The following is an 18066-nucleotide window of genomic DNA, read 5'->3' as shown; positions in this document are numbered from 1 at the left end:
AGAGAAATGGTTATTTTGTGTTTATAGGAAATGTTTTAGATCTTTGAGTTCATCTCATGGAAAATGGGAGCAAAAACAAAAGTGTTGCGTTTATATTTTTGTGCAGTGTATAAGGCCGCACCACAGGGTTAAATGAATGGCCAACAAAACGTAAAAAATCCAACTTATACTTAGTTTTATACACAAGCGTCTCACATCAACACTGAACATGTCTCTCGTTTACCTTCAGACGCTGCGTCTCAATGTCTGAACTACTGTGCTCACACGAGTGCATAACGGCGTCAGTAAAAACCCAACTGATGGATTTAAAAACAGCGGTTGCTAAAAGTGACTAAATGAGACGACTAAACGGCATCACGACCAACATTAGCCGCCTTTAGCTTAGCGGTGGTGACGCGAAGTCATGTGACCGTGCTGTAGTTCCTTTATTGCCTAATGTACTTTCTGCGAGTGGTGTTACCGTGTGGAGATTATCCTGCTGATCAAAACATGTAAGTTTCGTGTTTTGATACAGAGTTCATTTTTTTCAATAATCCAAAATCCCATGAAAAAAATTGTCTTTTTGCCGAGGGAACGGAGAGCAGCTGACTTCCGGGTCAACCTACAAAAATATGTCATCCCTGCGCCGCTCTGTAGCATTTAAACGTTATCAAATCACCTTAAAAAAAAGTTATATTTCACTGTGGTTTTTATGAAAAGTGGATCCTCTCAGATCCAGGAAGTGTAACGCGGTGCTCCTTTTATTAGAGTCCTCCGTCCCCTGAAGCTCCTCCTGATTCTACTCCTGGTCGTTTCCTGACCCCGGGGTCTCATAGCGTCTTCCTCTTAGCGTCGCCCCCCTGGCTTTGAGTGACATCTGAATGGGGGACAATACACATGTTAGAAGGTCCCCTATTATGCAAAATACACTTCTTCACGTCTCTTCTTCATCAACATGTGTCCCCTCTTCTTCATGTCTCTTCTACATCAAGATGTGTCCCCTCTTCTTCATGTCTCTTCTACATCAACATGTGTCCCCTCTTCTTCATGTCTCTTCTACATCAACATGTGTCCCCTCTTCTCCATGTCTCTTCTACATCAACATGTGTCCCCTCTTCTCCATGTCTCCTCTACATCAACATGTGTCCCCTCTTCTCCATGTCTCCTCTACATCAACATGTGTCCCCTTTTCTTCATGTCTCTTCTACATCAACATGTGTCCCCTCTTCTCCATGTCTCCTCTACATCAACATGTGTCCCCTCTTCTCCATGTCTCTTCTACATCAACATGTGTCCCCTCTTCTTCATGTCTCTTCTACATCAACATGTGTCCCCTCTTCTCCATGTCTCTTCTACATCAACATGTGTCCCCTCTTCTCCATGTCTCTTCTACATCAACATGTGTCCCCTCTTCTTCATGTCTCTTCTACATCAACATGTGTCCCCTCTTCTTCATGTCTCTTCTACATCAACATGTGTCCCCTCTTCTCCATGTCTCCTCTACATCAACATGTGTCCCCTCTTCTCCATGTCTCTTCTACATCAACATGTGTCCCCTCTTCTTCATGTCTCTTCTACATCAACATGTGTCCCCTCTTCTTCATGTCTCTTCTACATCAACATGTGTCCCCTCTTCTTCATGTCTCTTCTACATCAACACGTGTCCCCTCTTCTTCATGTCCCCTCTTCTCCATGTCTCTTCTACATCAACACGTGTCCTCTCTTCTTCATGTCTCTTCTACATCAACATGTGTCCCCTCTTCTTCATGTCTCTTCTACATCAACATGTGTCCCCTCTTCCTCATGTCTCTTCTACATCAACATGTGTCCCCTCTTCTCCATGTCTCTTCTCCATCAACATGTGTCCCCTCTTCTTCATGTCTCTTCTACATCAACATGTGTCCCCTCTTCCTCATGTCTCTTCTACATCAACATGTGTCCCCTCTTCTCCATGTCTCTTCTCCATCAACATGTGTCCCCTCTTCTTCATGTCTCTTCTACATCAACATGTGTCCCCTCTTCTTCATGTCTCTTCTACATCAACATGTGTCCCCTCTTCTTCATGTCTCTTCTACATCAACATGTGTCCCCTCTTCTTCATGTCTCTTCTACATCAACATGTGTCCCCTCTTCTTCATGTCTCTTCTACATCAACATGTGTCCCCTCTGTGGAAAGAGACTCTGAAAGTCTCAGGAACAAAGATTTTCTCTCTTTTTGATCCATTTCTATAAAAACCTGTCTGAAAATGAGCTGATCAGATTGTGGCCACTTGATGATGTCATAACGATGTGTTGGCTTGGTAACCATTAGCCAAAGTAACAGACAGAGAATCAGCACTTTGGAAACAGGGCTGAAACAGAGGGGATTATGGGTAATGCTGCAATGATCTGTTTGGTGTTTCAGCCAATCAGAGACAGGCTCTGGATATATCTGAGACCTGTGATGTATTGATGAAGAACAGTATACTAGGAATTGGAAAAGACATAATGGACGACGGATAAAAATGAGTACATGAAGACATGCTGACACCAACAAACAAGCAACATGACGAGAACACCAGACACTTGAGGGGGGGGGGGGGTTAGTGGAGCAGGCTTTGAGGGGGGGATTTTACCTGAGAAAGCGAGCTGCAAGTGAGGAGGCAGGGCAACCTGAGACCCTGACTGGAGACTCTTATACAGATCTGAGGAGACAGGACAAGGGAACAAGGAGGGAAGGGAAGGAGGTGAGGAAGGTGGGAGGTAATGACAGCCCAACAGAGGAGGAGGAGGAGGAGGAGGAGGAAAAGAGGGAGGGATTTGGGGGGAAATGAATCAAACAAAATGGAATAATGTCAGACAGGAGAAAAATCACATCACAAACAGTATGGTGATAAACAGACGCTCTAACATAAAACACAGAACAACAACAACAACAACAACAACAACAACAACACACCGCCTGATGCGTCAACAAATACTTCACTGATGGCGCATTTCCACTACAGCGCGGAGCTCGCTTTAAGCGTGCCGTGCGGGCCTGTTTTTGGTTGAGTTTCCACTCTGCGTAGTTCCGGCTAGCGGGTACTTTTTCAGTTTTTCTGGCCCCATAACATCGAGGTTCTTTCCGGGCCAACAACCGGGCTGAGTCGGGCTGAGTATGCTAAACTAGAGAGAGGATCGCTGGCAGGGGGCTACAACTACAACAAGATGAACACATTTGACCGTGATTTAATTGTAATACACGTTTCAAAATGATGCCGAAGTAACAACACACTGATACCGGTTAGTAAAAACCATGAATTAATGCTTTGACAAGTCTGCAGACAGACGGCAGAGAAACACCTTTTAAAATGCGTGTTTTCTGAATGGACCAGGCTAAGCTAACGGGCTAAGCTAACGCTGTATATGCTCCGACCGTCCACACTCACAGCAACGGCCCACAGACATAAATAAACCAGCGACTGTATTCTCCATGACACAGGCAGTCTGTGGTTTGTACTTGTTTACCTTGTGTCTAGTTTCTGAACAGATATGAGGAGCTGTGAGCTCTGAGTGCTAACAGCTAACGGCTGATGTTGGTTTTGTGGCTCTCAATGAAGATGACGTCACGGCTCCGCCTACACTGCGTTACTATAGTTACCGCCCCAGCTACTAAACTGTAATGGAAGCGCAGCATAAAGTGAGCCTGGCCTACCAAGGCCTAACTATACCGTACTAAGCCGAGCGAGGCCCTGCAGTGGAAATGCGCCATTAGACTAATGATGCAGATGAAGGACCTGCAACCTACTATTTTAAGAAGAACCCACATTTTTGTATACGTACACTACCTAATATCTCAATTGTTAAACCTCATCATTACAATTGAAAAGGTTTAGAAGTACAGAAGTATTACAAGCTCAAATGTACTTTAAGTATTAAGTATGCTGAATGGCTTATAGTCAAATATTATCAAAGTGTTTTACACATGTCAATTTAATGCTATTATTTGCCAGTTTTACGATATGTTCCTCCCAATGGTCGTGCAGTAGAAGTATATTTAACATAAAACGGAAATACTCAAGTAAAGTACAAGTACGTCAAACCAGTACTTAAGTTAATGTACTTAGTGACACGCCCCACTAGCTTTTAATGTGTTAAAACTAGCTTTTAGAGCGGTGTGATTATTATCCGTAGCGCTTTACGACAATAATCTTCAAAATATAAGAATAACGTTTTGTTTTTACACGTGATGTCAATGCAATGCAATGCTGTACTTTGTATGATGACAATACAGATATATTCTATTCTTCTCGTCTTGTTGAGCCAGTTTCACAATATGTTCCTCCCAATGGTGGTGGAGTAGAAGTACGTGTAGCATTTAATGGAAAAACTCAAGTAAATCATCTCAAAATAAGTTATAAAAACTTGAGAAAAATCGTTTTTTTTTACATTAAACAACTTCAAACGTTAAACGGTACGTGAGGGTTGTCATGGCGACTCACTCTGAGTGAGGGTGGAGAAGGCGGCGCTGTTTGCTGCGTTGCTGCTGTTGGAGGAGGAGGAGGAGCTGAGAGGAGGAAGGTTCAGCAGCTGGGGGAACTGGAAGGGCAGCGAGACGGGAACCAGACCCCCCAACATCCCAAAGCCCAGCCCGAGGGGGGAGCCGGAGCCCAGCAGACCCCCTGCTGTGGAGACCTGGGGGGGGGGGGGGGGGCATGTTAGAACAACTGTGTATTTAAGGTATTTTAAAGCTCACCTATTATGCAAAATCCTCTCCTCCATGTCTCTTCTACATCAACATGTGTCCTCTCTTCTCCATGTCTCTTCTACATCAACATGTGTCCCCTCTTCTTCATGTCTCTTCTACATCAACATGTGTCCCCTCTTCCCCATGTCTCTTCTACATCAACATGTGTCCCCTCTTCTCCATCAACATGTGTCCCCTCTTCTCCATGTCTCTTCTACATCAACATGTGTCCCCTCTTCCTCATGTCTCTTCTACATCAACATGTGTCCCCTCTTCTTCATGTCTCTTCTACATCAACATGTGTCCCCTCTTCTCCATGTCTCTTCTACATCAACATGTGTCCCCTCTTGTTCATGTCTCTTCTACATCAACATGTGTCCCCTCTTCTTCATGTCTCTTCTACATCAACATGTGTCCCCTCTTCTCCATGTCTCTTCTACATCAACATGTGTCCCCTCTTCTCCATGTCTCTTCTACATCAACATGTGTCCCCTCTTCTCCATGTCTCTTCTACATCAACATGTGTCCCCTCTTCTTCATGTCTCCTCTACATCAACATGTGTCCCCTCTTCTTCATGTCTCTTCTACATCAACATGTGTCCCCTCTTCTTCATGTCTCTTCTACATCAACATGTGTCCCCTCTTCTTCATGTCTCTTCTACATCACCATGTGTCCCCTCTTCTTCATGTCTCTTCTACATCAACATGTGTCCCCTCTTCCCCATGTCTCTTCTACATCAACATGTGTCCCCTCTTCTCCATCAACATGTGTCCCCTCTTCCTCATGTCTCTTCTACATCAACATGTGTCCCCTCTTCCTCATGTCTCTTCTACATCAACACGTGTCCCCTCTTCTTTCATGTCTCTTCTACATCAACATGTGTCCCCTCTTCTTCATGTCTCTTCTACATCAACATGTGTACCCTCTTCTCCATGTCTCTTCTACATCAACATGTGTCCCCTCTTCCTCATGTCTCTTCTACATCAACATGTGTCCCTCTTCTCCATGTCTCTTCTACATCAACATGTGTCCCCTCTTCCTCATGTCTCTTCTACATCAACATGTGTCCCCTCTTCTTCATGTCTCTTCTACATCAACATGTGTCCCCTCTTCTTCATGTCTCTTCTACATCAACATGTGTCCCCTCTTCTCCATGTCTCTTCTACATCAACATGTGTCCCCTCTTCTTCATGTCTCTTCTACATCAACATGTGTCCCCTCTTCTCCATGTCTCTTCTACATCAACATGTGTCCCCTCTTCTTCATGTCTCTTCTACATCAACATGTGTCCCCTCTTCTTCATGTCTCTTCTACATCAACATGTGTCCCCTCTTCTTCATGTCTCTTCTACATCAACATGTGTCCCCTCTTCTTCATGTCTCTTCTACATCAACATGTGTCCCCTCTTCTTCGTGTCTCTTCTCCATCAACATGTGTCCCCTCTTCCCCATGTCTCTTCTACATCAACATGTGTCCCCTCTTCTCCATCAACATGTGTCCCCTCTTCCTCATGTCTCTTCTACATCAACATGTGTCCCCTCTTCTTCATGTCTCTTCTACATCAACATGTGTCCCCTCTTCTTCATGTCTCTTCTACATCAACATGTGTCCCCTCTTCTCCATGTCTCTTCTACATCAACATGTGTCCCCTCTTCCTCATGTCTCTTCTACATCAACATGTGTCCCCTCTTCTTCATGTCTCTTCTACATCAACATGTGTCCCCTCTTCTCCATCAACATGTGTCCCCTCTTCCTCATGTCTCTTCTACATCAACATGTGTCCCCTCTTCTTCATGTCTCTTCTACATCAACATGTGTCCCCTCTTCTTCATGTCTCTTCTACATCAACATGTGTCCCCTCTTCTCCATGTCTCTTCTACATCAACATGTGTCCCCTCTTCCTCATGTCTCTTCTACATCAACATGTGTCCCCTCTTCTTGATGTCTCTTCTACATCAACATGTGTCCCCTCTTCTTCATGTCTCTTCTACATCAACATGTGTCCCCTCTTCTTCATGTCTCTTCTACATCAACATGTGTCCCCTCTTCTTCATGTCTCTTCTACATCAACATGTGTCCCCTCTTCTCCATGTCTCTTCTACATCAACATGTGTCCCCTCTTCTTCATGTCTCTTCTACATCAACATGTGTCCCCTCTTCTTCATGTCTCTTCTACATCAACATGTGTCCCCTCTTCTCCATGTCTCCTCTACATCAACATGTGTCCCCTCTTCTCCATGTCTCCTCTACATCAGCATGTGTCCCCTCTTCTTCATGTCTCTTCTACATCAACATGTGTCCCCTCTTCTTCATGTCTCTTCTACATCAACATGTGTCCCCTCTTCTTCATGTCTCTTCTACATCAACATGTGTCCCCTCTTCTCCATGTCTCTTCTACATCAACATGTGTCCCCTCTTCTTCATGTCTCTTCTACATCAACATGTGTCCCCTCTTCTTCATGTCTCTTCTACATCAACATGTGTCCCCTCTTCTCCATGTCTCTTCTACATCAACATGTGTCCCCTCTGTGGAAAGAGACTCTGAAGGTTTCAGGAACAAAGATTCTCTCTCTTGTCAATATAAATCACAAGAACCAAAGGAAGCACACACTCCTTGTTTCTGCTGTAAGCACACACTCACACACACCTGTGGTAACTGAGAGGAGACGGAGGACGACGTGACGGACACGACCTGTTTGGCCCCCTGAGAAGTCCCGCCCCCGAGCCTCTGACGCTGCCCCTGATTGGCCGAGACGATGATGGGGGAGGCACTGGATCCTGAATGCTTGCCGATGGATGAGGCGTTAATAAGGCTGGTGTTGGTGGTACTGCTGCTGCTGTTGGGGGTCTTCTGCCCCCCCGGGGGAGTGTAGCTGCCCGGCTTCACCACCTGGACTCCTGAGAACTGTTGGGGGCGGAATGGGGTTTTGGCGGAGTACTGGTGGAGGGGGGGGGGCGGCCTGAGACCTTTGGGGGAGGGTTTGGGAGATGACGGGGGAGGCGGAGGTCGTGGTGACGAGGGTGGGGCGGGCGGTGAGCTTCACGATGCTGCTGTGGGTGGATTTTGTGAGGGTGGCGTGCATCGGGGTGATGAAGTTAGACTGGGGTTGAGGGAGGGGGGTCAAGGGTTTAGAGAGGGGGAGGGTGGAGAGTTTAGAGAGGGAGAGGGAGGGTTTAGAGAGGGAGAGGGAGGGTTTAGAGAGGGGGAGGCGGGGGGACTGCTGGAAGGTTTTAGGGATCATGTGGGGGGAGGAAATGAGGGGGTGAGGACGAGGCGAGGTGATAATGATGGTTTCCCCCGGTTTGTTATTGCTGCCTTTGAGTAGGGGGGATTGGGAGGGGGGGGGGTTTTGACCCGGGGGCTATGAGGGGAGACGAGGTGGGGGGGGGGCGAGGTTTGGGGAGAGACGCAGAGGCGACCATGTTGGCTTTAGACACCCCAACAGGTAAAGGTAAAGTCCTGGAAGTGTTCAGCACCGAGAGTCTGTGCGTCACCCCCATCACCGAGGGGAGGGGGGCGGAGGTGACGGAGAGGGGGCGGGTCAGGGGGGTGGAGGTGACGGAGAGGGGGCGGGTCAGGGGGGTGGAGGAGACGGAGAGGGGGCGGGTCAGGGGGGTGGAGGTGACGGAGAGGGGGCGGGTCAGGGGGGGGGAGGGGGGGGAGAGGGGGGGTTCGGGAGGGGGGGGGTGGGGGGGGAGGAGGTAGAGATGTAGAGCGCTGGGGCTGAGCGAGTTCTTCTTATGCTGCTGGAGGAGGATCGGAGAGGCGTGGAGCTGGAGCTGGGAGGGCTTGAAGGTGGGGGTGAGGGTCTGGGTGGGTGAGGGTCTGTCGGGGGAGGGGGGGCTGTCTCCCTGAGCGAGGCCCTTGGCGGCGTTCCCCAGGATGGCCAGAGCCTGAGAGATGGAGTCGAGAGACGGAACCGTCAGCTGGTCGTCAGAAGAGTCCAGACAGATGGTCTCAGACGGAGATAGAGGCGGTCGCTTAGCAACCTGAGCGGCAGGAGTCTGGACCAATGGAGTCGAGCGCTGCATCCACACCGCCTCCTGCAGGGCGAGACACATGTTTATACATCAATGACAACATCTACACTACCGGTCAAACGTTTTATTTAAATTTGTTCTATATTGTACAAACTATAAAACACATACCAGGGTTCATACAGTTTTTCACCAATGACCTCTCCATGACCTTTACCTAATTTTCCATGACATAGTAGGCTTACTAGCTCCCACACGCTAACGCAGGGGTGTCAAACTCAAGGCCCGGGGGCCAAATCCGGCCCGTGACTTCATTTCCTGTGGCCCCACAAGAGCTTTTAAAGAATATAATATGTTTATTATACGGTTACATTCCGATTTACAGAAGCGTTGCCCATAAACTACATGTCCCACAATGCATCTCAAATTTGACTTTTTTTCTCAGAATTTGACTTTTTTATTTCACATTTTTTGGCTTTTCTTTTTAAATCATCTTGTGACGTTCTGACTGAAGACACTTGTAATTATTTTTCCCTTCTTCTGCTTTCAAACATAGTTAATTATGAAGTTATTACCCTATCCCATAATAATCCAATGCAGAGGCAATAATGTAATACATTATTTTATATATATGAAATATTTGTGCATGTATTTTTATATAGTCTTAAAGTTACAACCGGCCCTTTGAGTGCAGCCATAATGCTGATGTGGCCCGTGATGAAATTGAGTTTGACAGCCCTGCGCTAAAGCAACTAAAATCTCTCACCAGCAAAATACCTCGTCAGTTAAAAGCCATTTTACGTTTCATTACTATACAGTATTTATTATCATTGTAGTATTACTATTTCGATGATTAGATAACATAAATTATATTTGATGCAACTTTAGTTATATTTCCATGACTTTTCCAAAACTTTGGGAAACATATTTCCCAGGGCCTGGAATTAGCTTTTTGAATTTCCATGACTTTCCAGGTTTTTAATGACCGAACCCTGACTTATGGAATTATCTAGTAAACAAAAAAGTGATAAAGAATGCAGAATATGATTTATATGATACGACTAAAGACACACGTACACACACCTACAAATCCCATTCATCCTTCTCCCTGTCCACAGTGATATAGGTCTATCTTGTAAACATTGACAACGGTTTGTCATTTCATTCTGCGGCACAGAGAGGTGCCGGAACGAGTCCTAAAACCCGACGAGTCAGCATTTTTAGCACTTCCTGATCCCTCGTCTAAAAGCCAATGTTTTTTAACTTGGTTTCGAGCCTGAAATAAGGTCAGTGGTCAACACGAACATTCACTTATTTTACTTCACGCTAACCCTAAGAGTTGTTTCGGACCGAATGGAAAGTTTACGGTCAGCAGGACTGCCTGAATTTAACACACGAAAAGACTCCTGGTCCTTTTAGCTTTTAACCGACACGTCACATGTGGACCGGGTTCACCTGAGGACGTTGTTATTACGTGGGCCCTGTTTAACTATAAGGGTTAAATGAATGGCCAACAAAACGTAAAAAATCCAACTTATACTTGGTTTTCCGGTCGCTTTGCTGAATTTTGCTAAACAACCTCCGGGGCAGTTTGTTGTATTCTAGTAAACCACAGGTGTCTTACATCAACACTGAACATGTCTCTCGTTTATTTTCAGACATGCATAACTGCGCCGCAATGCAGCTGAAGAGGTTTTAAATGTTGTTTCTACGACATAAAATAGGTCAGTAAATACTAGGGATGGGAATTTGAAAGGAAATATATATTCGAATATTCGACCCCCCAAAAAACGGTTAACCGAAATGTACATATCCTATTAAAAAAAATGGGTAAATTTGCCCAATTTTTTTTCAATAATTTTTGGAAATAAGTTCAAATAAGTGTAGAAACCAAGTCTAATTTGTCAAATGTATTGAACTGGTGATCACAGTTTGACAGCTATAGATTCACAATCAGGCCAGCTGTAGAGAAGACCCTCTCAGCTGGAACGGAGGTTGCGGGTATAGCAAGGTATAGCATGTATATATAAGTTTAATTTGGCATAGTTTGACCTCTACACCGCACTCACTAACCTGGTCGAAATATTTCCACACATTACTCCTTGTTGACGCCATGTCTGTTGTGTAGGACTCTTCTTAGAGTGTAAATAATTACCGGACTATGACTGGTCAAATATGTTGAATACCGGCAAAACTAAATCTCTCCAGTCAAAATGTCGGGAGGGGCAGCAGCCGTATCATTGGCTAGAACCAGCTAGATCTGATGGATTTGGACATAAACGCGAGTGAAGTCTAACCGGACGCGAGAGAGAGAGATCAGCACCTGCAGCTCTGCCCGCTGTGAGGGGCCGGTGAGCAGAGCAAAACACACCTTTACACGTCACCCAACATATTTAGCTATGGCACTGAACATTGAATTATTCAATTTGATAATATCAACTTAGGCATCACTGCCAAAAAAAAAAAAAAAACTGTTTTATAAAAATATTCATAACTCATATTCGAATATATGAATAATTTCGAATATTCGATTAATCGTTCCCATCCCTAGTAAATACCCCACTGTTTTTTTTAAAAACATAGGTTGCTAACCAGTGTCTAAATGAGACGACTAAACGTCATCACGCTCAACATTAGCCTCCTTTAGCTTAGCGGTGGTGACGTGAAGTCATGTGACCGTGCTGTAGTTCCTTTATAGCCCAACATTAGCCACCTTTAGCTTAGCGGTGGTGACGTGAAGTCATGTGACCGTGCTGTAGTTCCTTTATAGCCCAACATTAGCCTCCTTTAGCTTAGCGGTGGAGACGTGAAGTCATGTGACCGTGCTGTAGTTCCTTTATAGCCCAACATTAGCCGCCTTTAGCTTAGCGGTGGTGACGTGAAGTCATGTGACCGTGCTGTAGTTCCTTTATAGCCCAACATTAGCCGCCTTTAGCTTAGCGGTGGTGACGTGAAGTCATGTGACCGTGCTGTAGTTCCTTTACAGCCCAACATTAGCCACCTTTAGCTTAGCGGTGGTGACGTGAAGTCATGTGACCGTGCTGTAGTTCGTCGTTGTGATGATAGCATTTACTCTTCAACTATTATAACAGTGGTGTTAAAATGTGGAGATTATCCGGCTGAACCAAACTTGAAAGTATCATTAACGTGAGTTTGCCACAGAGATGTGTTCCCAAATCGTTTTGATATTGATTTCCATTGATATAGAAACAAGTCTGACCTTTGATTTGGCTTTGGGAGTAGAGACCATCTTTTTCTTTGCCCTGCAGCGAGAAAACATCACAAGTGAGTGAGAACAAGCTTTACAAGTCAGAGTTAGTTATATGTTGATAAAAAGTCACATGACTCACGTGTAGCCGGTGATGTGACCGTGAGCCATGATGCTCTCTTTGAACAGCATCCTGGAAACACAAATACAACATTACCACAAGCTGCGGTGGAGAGTAAATTCACAGAAGCATTTTATTTAAGTATTTCTATCCAACGCTACTAGGTAAAGGCCATAGATGAAGACATGCGACAGTCAGACACACACCTGGCCTGCATCCAGCCTTTGGGCCAGAGCGGCTTCACCTCCGTCTCCATGAAGGCTTTGAGGTAATCCTCCAGAGAGAGAGAGCTCTTCCCCTCCAGCTCGTAGCAGCCCAGCTTCACCCGCACCAGAGTGCACAGCAACAACCTGAGAGCAACACAACACACTCCATCACTACACACTCCATCACTACACAACACACTCCATCACTACACAACACTCTCCATCACTACACACTCCATCACTACACAACACTCTCCCTCGGTGACACTGACCTGAGCTTGTCGTCCCAGACGAACTTCTTGCGAGGACCCATCACCCTCTTCCCCGGCTTCTCCTCGTCTTCGTCCTCAGAGCCGTTCTTCTCCGCCTCGCCCGACTGCTGCCTGTCAACACACGATCAACAGGTTCAAACAGAAAGTGTGTGTCTGTGCCAAAGCAGACGGATATGGAGACTGGTGTTCGTGACTCAACAGCACGGGATCTTACTTTGCCACTTTAGCGATGCAGTCCATGTTGTAGCGAGCGATCTGCTCCGGCATCACGCTGCACACCGCCAGCTTCAGCTTCAGCAGCGGCGTCCGGAGACGGTCGTCCTGGGAGACGAGGGATAAAGGTCAGAAAGTCAGAAATCACACACACGCACGCACACACACACACACACACACACACACACACGAAGCCCCCAGGAAGTGCTCCATAAAAATGCATTTATAGGAAGGAACAGGCCCCGCCTCCAACACTGCATCCAGTTCTCTTCATACATCCTTGCATGGCACACTTACAAGCTAAATATAGACTCGGGTAACGAGGACACGGCCAGGAGTCCCAGAAACAACGACTCAGCCTTCACCTTTCAGACACACCTGACAGCTCATTGGCTCTTACTGCGGCTTCTGTCAAATCTCACATAAGTGTCCTGGCACCAAAGGGCCGGGACACACTTCAGACGTTCTGCTTTGCTCCAAATATCTGGAACAAACCACCAGAAGACTGCGGGTTGTCAGCAGGTCCTACGGCCCCTCTGCTGTTTCCCCGACTCAGACTGCAAGGAATCTGGGCGTGATCCTAGATAACAACCTGTCCTTCACTGCAAACATCGCTGCTACAACCCGCTGCTGCAGATACACGCTCTACAACATCAGGAGGATGCGTCCCCAGCTGACCCAGAAAGCCACGCAGGTTCTGGTCCAGGCTCTCGTCACCTCACTAGACTACTGCAACTCCCTCCTGGCTGGTCTACCTGCATGTGCCGTCCGACCTCTGCAGCTCATCCAGAATGCAGCGGCTCGTCTGGTCTTCAACCTTCCTACATGTTCCCACACCACGCCGCTCCTCCGCTCCCTCCACTGGCTTCCGGTAACTGCTAGAATCCACTTCAAGACACTGGTGCTTGCGTACCATGCTGCGAATGGATCTGGCCCTTCCGACATCCAGGACATGGTTAAACCGTACACCCCAGCACGTGCACTCCGCTCTGCATCAGCCAAACGACTCGCTGCACCCTCGCTGCGAGGGGGACCCAAGTTCCCATCAGCAGAAACACGTGGGTTTGCTATCCTGGCTCCAAGATGGTGGAATGAGCTCCCATTGACATCAGGACCGCAGAAAGCTTACACACCTTCCAGACTGAAAACTCATCTCTTTCGACTCCACTTCGAGCGATAGAACTATTAACAAAGCACTTATATACTAATAAAGGACTGGCTTCTCTAAAGCCAGTTGAGTAGCACTTGAAATGTTTGCCTCTATGAAACCTGATGTACTGATGATTCTGTTTTCTTCAAGGTTGTATCTTCTTGGTCGAATGCACTTATTGGAAGTCGCTTTGGATAAAAGCGTCAGCTGAATGCAATGTAATGTAATGTACTGTAAAGGCTGAGAGTAAAGGATGTGTCTCCCGCTCACCTGTATGTTGAGGCTGAGCTTCTTGAGGCGTTTGAGCAGAGCCTCTTTGTTGCAGGGCACGAAGGCCTCCAGGTGACAGTAGACCACTGAACGCACCTCAGCCGGCTGCTCCTGCACCTGCAGCTCAATGCTGACGACACACAGAGAGAGAGGTCAGATCTACGGACATTTACATGAGCTGTTCATATAGATAATAATCTGATGGGGCTCACTCCAGCAGGATGTTGTTCATGTCCAGCGTGAAGAACTTCTTCCTGCCCTCGGCATCGAACAGACGGGACGCCTGAGAGGAGAGAGGAGCATTACACTTTATCACGTTTCCTTTCTGCTCCTGGGACGAGGATGGGTTCAAAGCAGAGACGTGTCACTGTGTGCTCTGCATGTGTGACCATTAAAGAGGGTTACCTCCAATTCCATCTACTTTGTTAAAGACTATAACAGACTGACCCCTAGATTCCACCGGGTCCGTCTGCGCGGCCTCTCTAGTCAATGGGTGCTATTCCACCAGACGCGCCGCGTTACGGCTCAGAAGCGTCTCGTCTCTCGCGTTGCTTAGCGCCGGGCAGGAAGTGGACCGGTAAGAGCATACGGCACATCCCCAAAATAAACTAATTTGCAGACCCTATCCCTCCGTAGTCTTTCAAGTAGGAGGAGAAATGCCAGCGTTCTCCTCCGGTTTAAAGGCACCGTGTAAATGATATAGAATAATTATGATGATGAAACACATCTTTGATTAATGTCGTTTATAACTGGAATATTACAATTATTATTAACTTTGTCTGCACAAAGTAGCCTGTCCAGGAAATATGCCCAAATCAACAAAAACTTTATTATTTAATATTATTATTATTGGACAAAACGAATATAATCTCCGGACAAGATTTAATTCATTTTAAGTTAAATGTATTTTTTTTTCAAAATGACTAGAAAAGTTAAAAATTAACATAATTATTTTATTCTTCTTTATCTTATGTACTTTTAGTTATTTTATAAAAAAAAAAAAATGTAGTGCTTTTGGTTGTACATGTTAATCTCAATAAAAATGTGATCACAAGAAATACATTAACATAATTCTTAATTGCAGTCTTGATCTAACACAGTGTAATATTAACTCCCGTACCGATCTGAGGTCCTCGATGCGTTTAGTGAGCGGTGCTGGGAGTCCGCTGGGCAGAGGGGGGGGCGCCATGACCCCCTGACCCCCCCTGCCCCCTGCTGTTTTGAGCCCGAAGGCCCCGTTCTCCGCCCCCTGCAGAGGGCTGTGCTGCGGGGAGTCCAGCATCTCGAAGTCCAGGTCGCCCATCATGTCCTGCAGGATGTCGTTATTGGTCGATCCGAGCAGTGACATCACGGCGGGGTCGGAGGTCAGGTCTGTAATGTTGCAATCGGCCGCCCCGGAGACTTTAGCCTGGGCGTTGATCAGCCCGGTGCTGCTGTTGCCGGTGGCGACTACGACTGTGACGATGGGAGCTTTGGCGTTGGCTCGAGCCAGCGCGTGGGCGGTGAAGTTCTTCTTCCTCATCTCCTCCTTCTCCCGGGTGAAGCGGCGCAGCATGTTGGCCAGGTGGATGGAGTCCTTCATCAGCTTCTTCCTCTTCTTCTTCTCCGGGCGGTGCACGTTCAGGGAAACTCTGCCGGGGACAGGAGATACAAAGAGAGACGTTTAATGGACCATTGTTGAACGGAGTGGTGGTGCAGGAATGAGTCATAAAACCCAGAAATTAGTCCTTTATAGCCCAGCCTTAAAGTCATGTTTGTTTGTTTTTATTATTGTTTTTTGGTTCACAAATGAGACGACTAAATGTCATCAGGCTCAACATTAGCCTCCTTTAGCTTAGCAGTGGTGACGTGAAGTCATGTGACCGTGCTGTAGTTCCTTTATAGCTCAACATTAGCCGCCTTTAGCTTAGCGGTGGTGAGGTGAAGTCATGTGACCGTGCTGTAGTTCCTTTATAGCTCAACATTAGCCGCCTTTAGCTTAGCGGTGGTGAGGTGAAGTCATGTGACCGTGCTGTAGTTCCTTTATAGCTCAACATTAGCCGCCTTTAGCTTAGCGGTGGTGAGGTGAAGTCATGTGACCGTGCTGTAGTTCCTTTATAGCCCAACATTAGCCACCTTTAGCTTAGCGGTGGTGACGTGAAGTCATGTGACCGTGCTGTAGTTCCTTTATAGCCCAACATTAGCCGCCTTTAGCTTAGCAGTGGTGACGTGAAGTCATGTGACCGTGCTGTAGTTCCTTTATAGCCCAACATTAGCCACCTTTAGCTTAGCGGTGGTGACGTGAAGTCATGTGACCGTGCTGTAGTTCCTTTATAGCCCAACATTAGCCGCCTTTAGCTTAGCGGTGGTGACGTGAAGTCATGTGACCGTGCTGTAGTTCCTTTATAGCCCAACATTAGCCGCCTTTAGCTTAGCAGTGGTGACGTGAAGTCATGTGACCGTGCTGTAGTTCCTTTATAGCTCAACATTAGCCGCCTTTAGCTTAGCGGTGGTGAGGTGAAGTCATGTGACCGTGCTGTAGTTCCTTTATAGCCCAACATTAGCCGCCTTTAGCTTAGCAGTGGTGACGGGCAGTTTAGATATTATGTGAATGCCTGAGAGCCTAATATGAAAACACTGAAGAAACCTCACCCAGCCTTTGGTACTTTATTCTTTCTGGGTTTCTTTTCCTCCAGAATACCACCGTCTTGCTTTTTCCGACGCTTCTTTATGACCCGCTCCTCGCCGTCTTTTATCTTCTGCAAACAGGTGCAAACAGTGTGGTTTTATGGTCTAACAGTCACTTTAGGTGCAGTAAGAACACCATCGGGAAACTGACAGATGTGTATACTTGACTCAATGCACGTACCTTGAAGCGGTTATCCTCTGTGCCGCCGTTTTCCCCCTCTGAGTCTGAAGCCGCTCTGAACTGCAGCGTGCCGGTGTTGATGTAGAAGCCTCCGTGTTTCGTAGTTAAAGAGGCCGGTACCAGCTCATCATACTGAGCAGGGGAGGAAAACAGGATTACCGTTATTCTCCGACTGCGCCTGCGTTTAACCCTGCTTGGAATAACAACCATTTCCCAAAGTCTATTCGACCGTATACTCAACGTTATGGTCTTTAAACCAATGCCAAAAGAAATGTTAAAACTAAAGTAAAAGTAATACTAAATTGTAAAAATTCTTGGATGTAAGTAAAGTCCTGAGAAGAAAATTAAAGTGTTGGATTACAAATATAAATATATATATAAAGTACTTTATTCTCATTTCAGAATCATTGAAATTAAATTCCCAAATCGCATTTTAAGAAAACTGTTTCTACATTTAATCTCAACTCAGAAAGAAAAAGAAGCTTTTCTCGAAGATTTGAAATGTTTTTCTTTGTTTCCTGATGTCTGCGATTTCCCCAATGAGTAAAACAATTATCCGCTGTGGGACAATAACGTTTTACATCCAACATTTTTTTAACAACTTGGTTTGCTTATTTTGTCGCTCATAAAACAGTGTCTGAGTGAACTCACAGCCTCTGAGTTGTCGATGAAGGGGTCGGTGTCATCGTATCCAAAGCCGATGTCGATGAGATCCTGCATCCGGTCTTTCTTCTTCTTCTTTGGGACACCACCCTGCAAACAGCGGCATGATATTTAAAGAAAACATTCACAAGGACATATTTGACATTCCTTGGTTTGTCATCCACAGTTCAAACTGGGTTCTGTTTCTGGGTTCTGTGGGGGAAACTTCTGAAGCAATTGGAGTCAGGACTCAGAGAGACACGAGGAGAGCTGGAGCTCTGATGGAGTCAGGACTCAGAGACACGAGGAGAGCTGGAGCTCTGATGGAGTCAGGACTCAGAGACACGAGGAGAGCTGGAGCTCTGATGGAGTCAGGACTCAGAGACACGAGGAGAGCTGGAGCTCTGATGGAGTCAGGACTCAGAGAGACACGAGGAGAGCTGGAGCTCTGATGGAGTCAGGACTCAGAG

The 18066-nt window shown here is 46.3% G+C and overlaps 1 protein-coding gene across 1 annotated transcript; it reads right to left on the bottom strand.

Annotated features, from left to right (window-relative positions):
* Window positions 1–39: 39 nt before the first annotated feature.
* On the bottom strand, window positions 40–17707 carry ubn2b (ubinuclein 2b; the record flags this gene model as incomplete). Its single annotated transcript, XM_034079581.2, is given in 18 exon segments — window positions 40–856; window positions 2595–2663; window positions 4443–4635; window positions 7336–7641; window positions 7643–8033; window positions 8035–8263; window positions 8396–8732; window positions 11887–11929; window positions 12017–12067; window positions 12202–12345; window positions 12474–12584; window positions 12688–12794; window positions 14107–14236; window positions 14319–14389; window positions 15227–15737; window positions 16738–16844; window positions 16955–17086; window positions 17606–17707. Coding segments are annotated over 18 exon segments (3081 nt in total), but the record flags the coding sequence as incomplete, so codon positions are not given.
* Between the last annotated feature and the right edge of the window lie 359 nt (window positions 17708–18066).

This window comes from Pseudochaenichthys georgianus, unplaced genomic scaffold (genome assembly GCF_902827115.2).
Source record: "Pseudochaenichthys georgianus unplaced genomic scaffold, fPseGeo1.2 scaffold_655_arrow_ctg1, whole genome shotgun sequence".
Lineage (NCBI taxonomy): Eukaryota > Metazoa > Chordata > Actinopteri > Perciformes > Channichthyidae > Pseudochaenichthys > Pseudochaenichthys georgianus.
The sequence above is the reverse complement of the archived record's forward strand: the minus strand, read 5'-3'. Positions and strand labels throughout refer to the sequence as shown.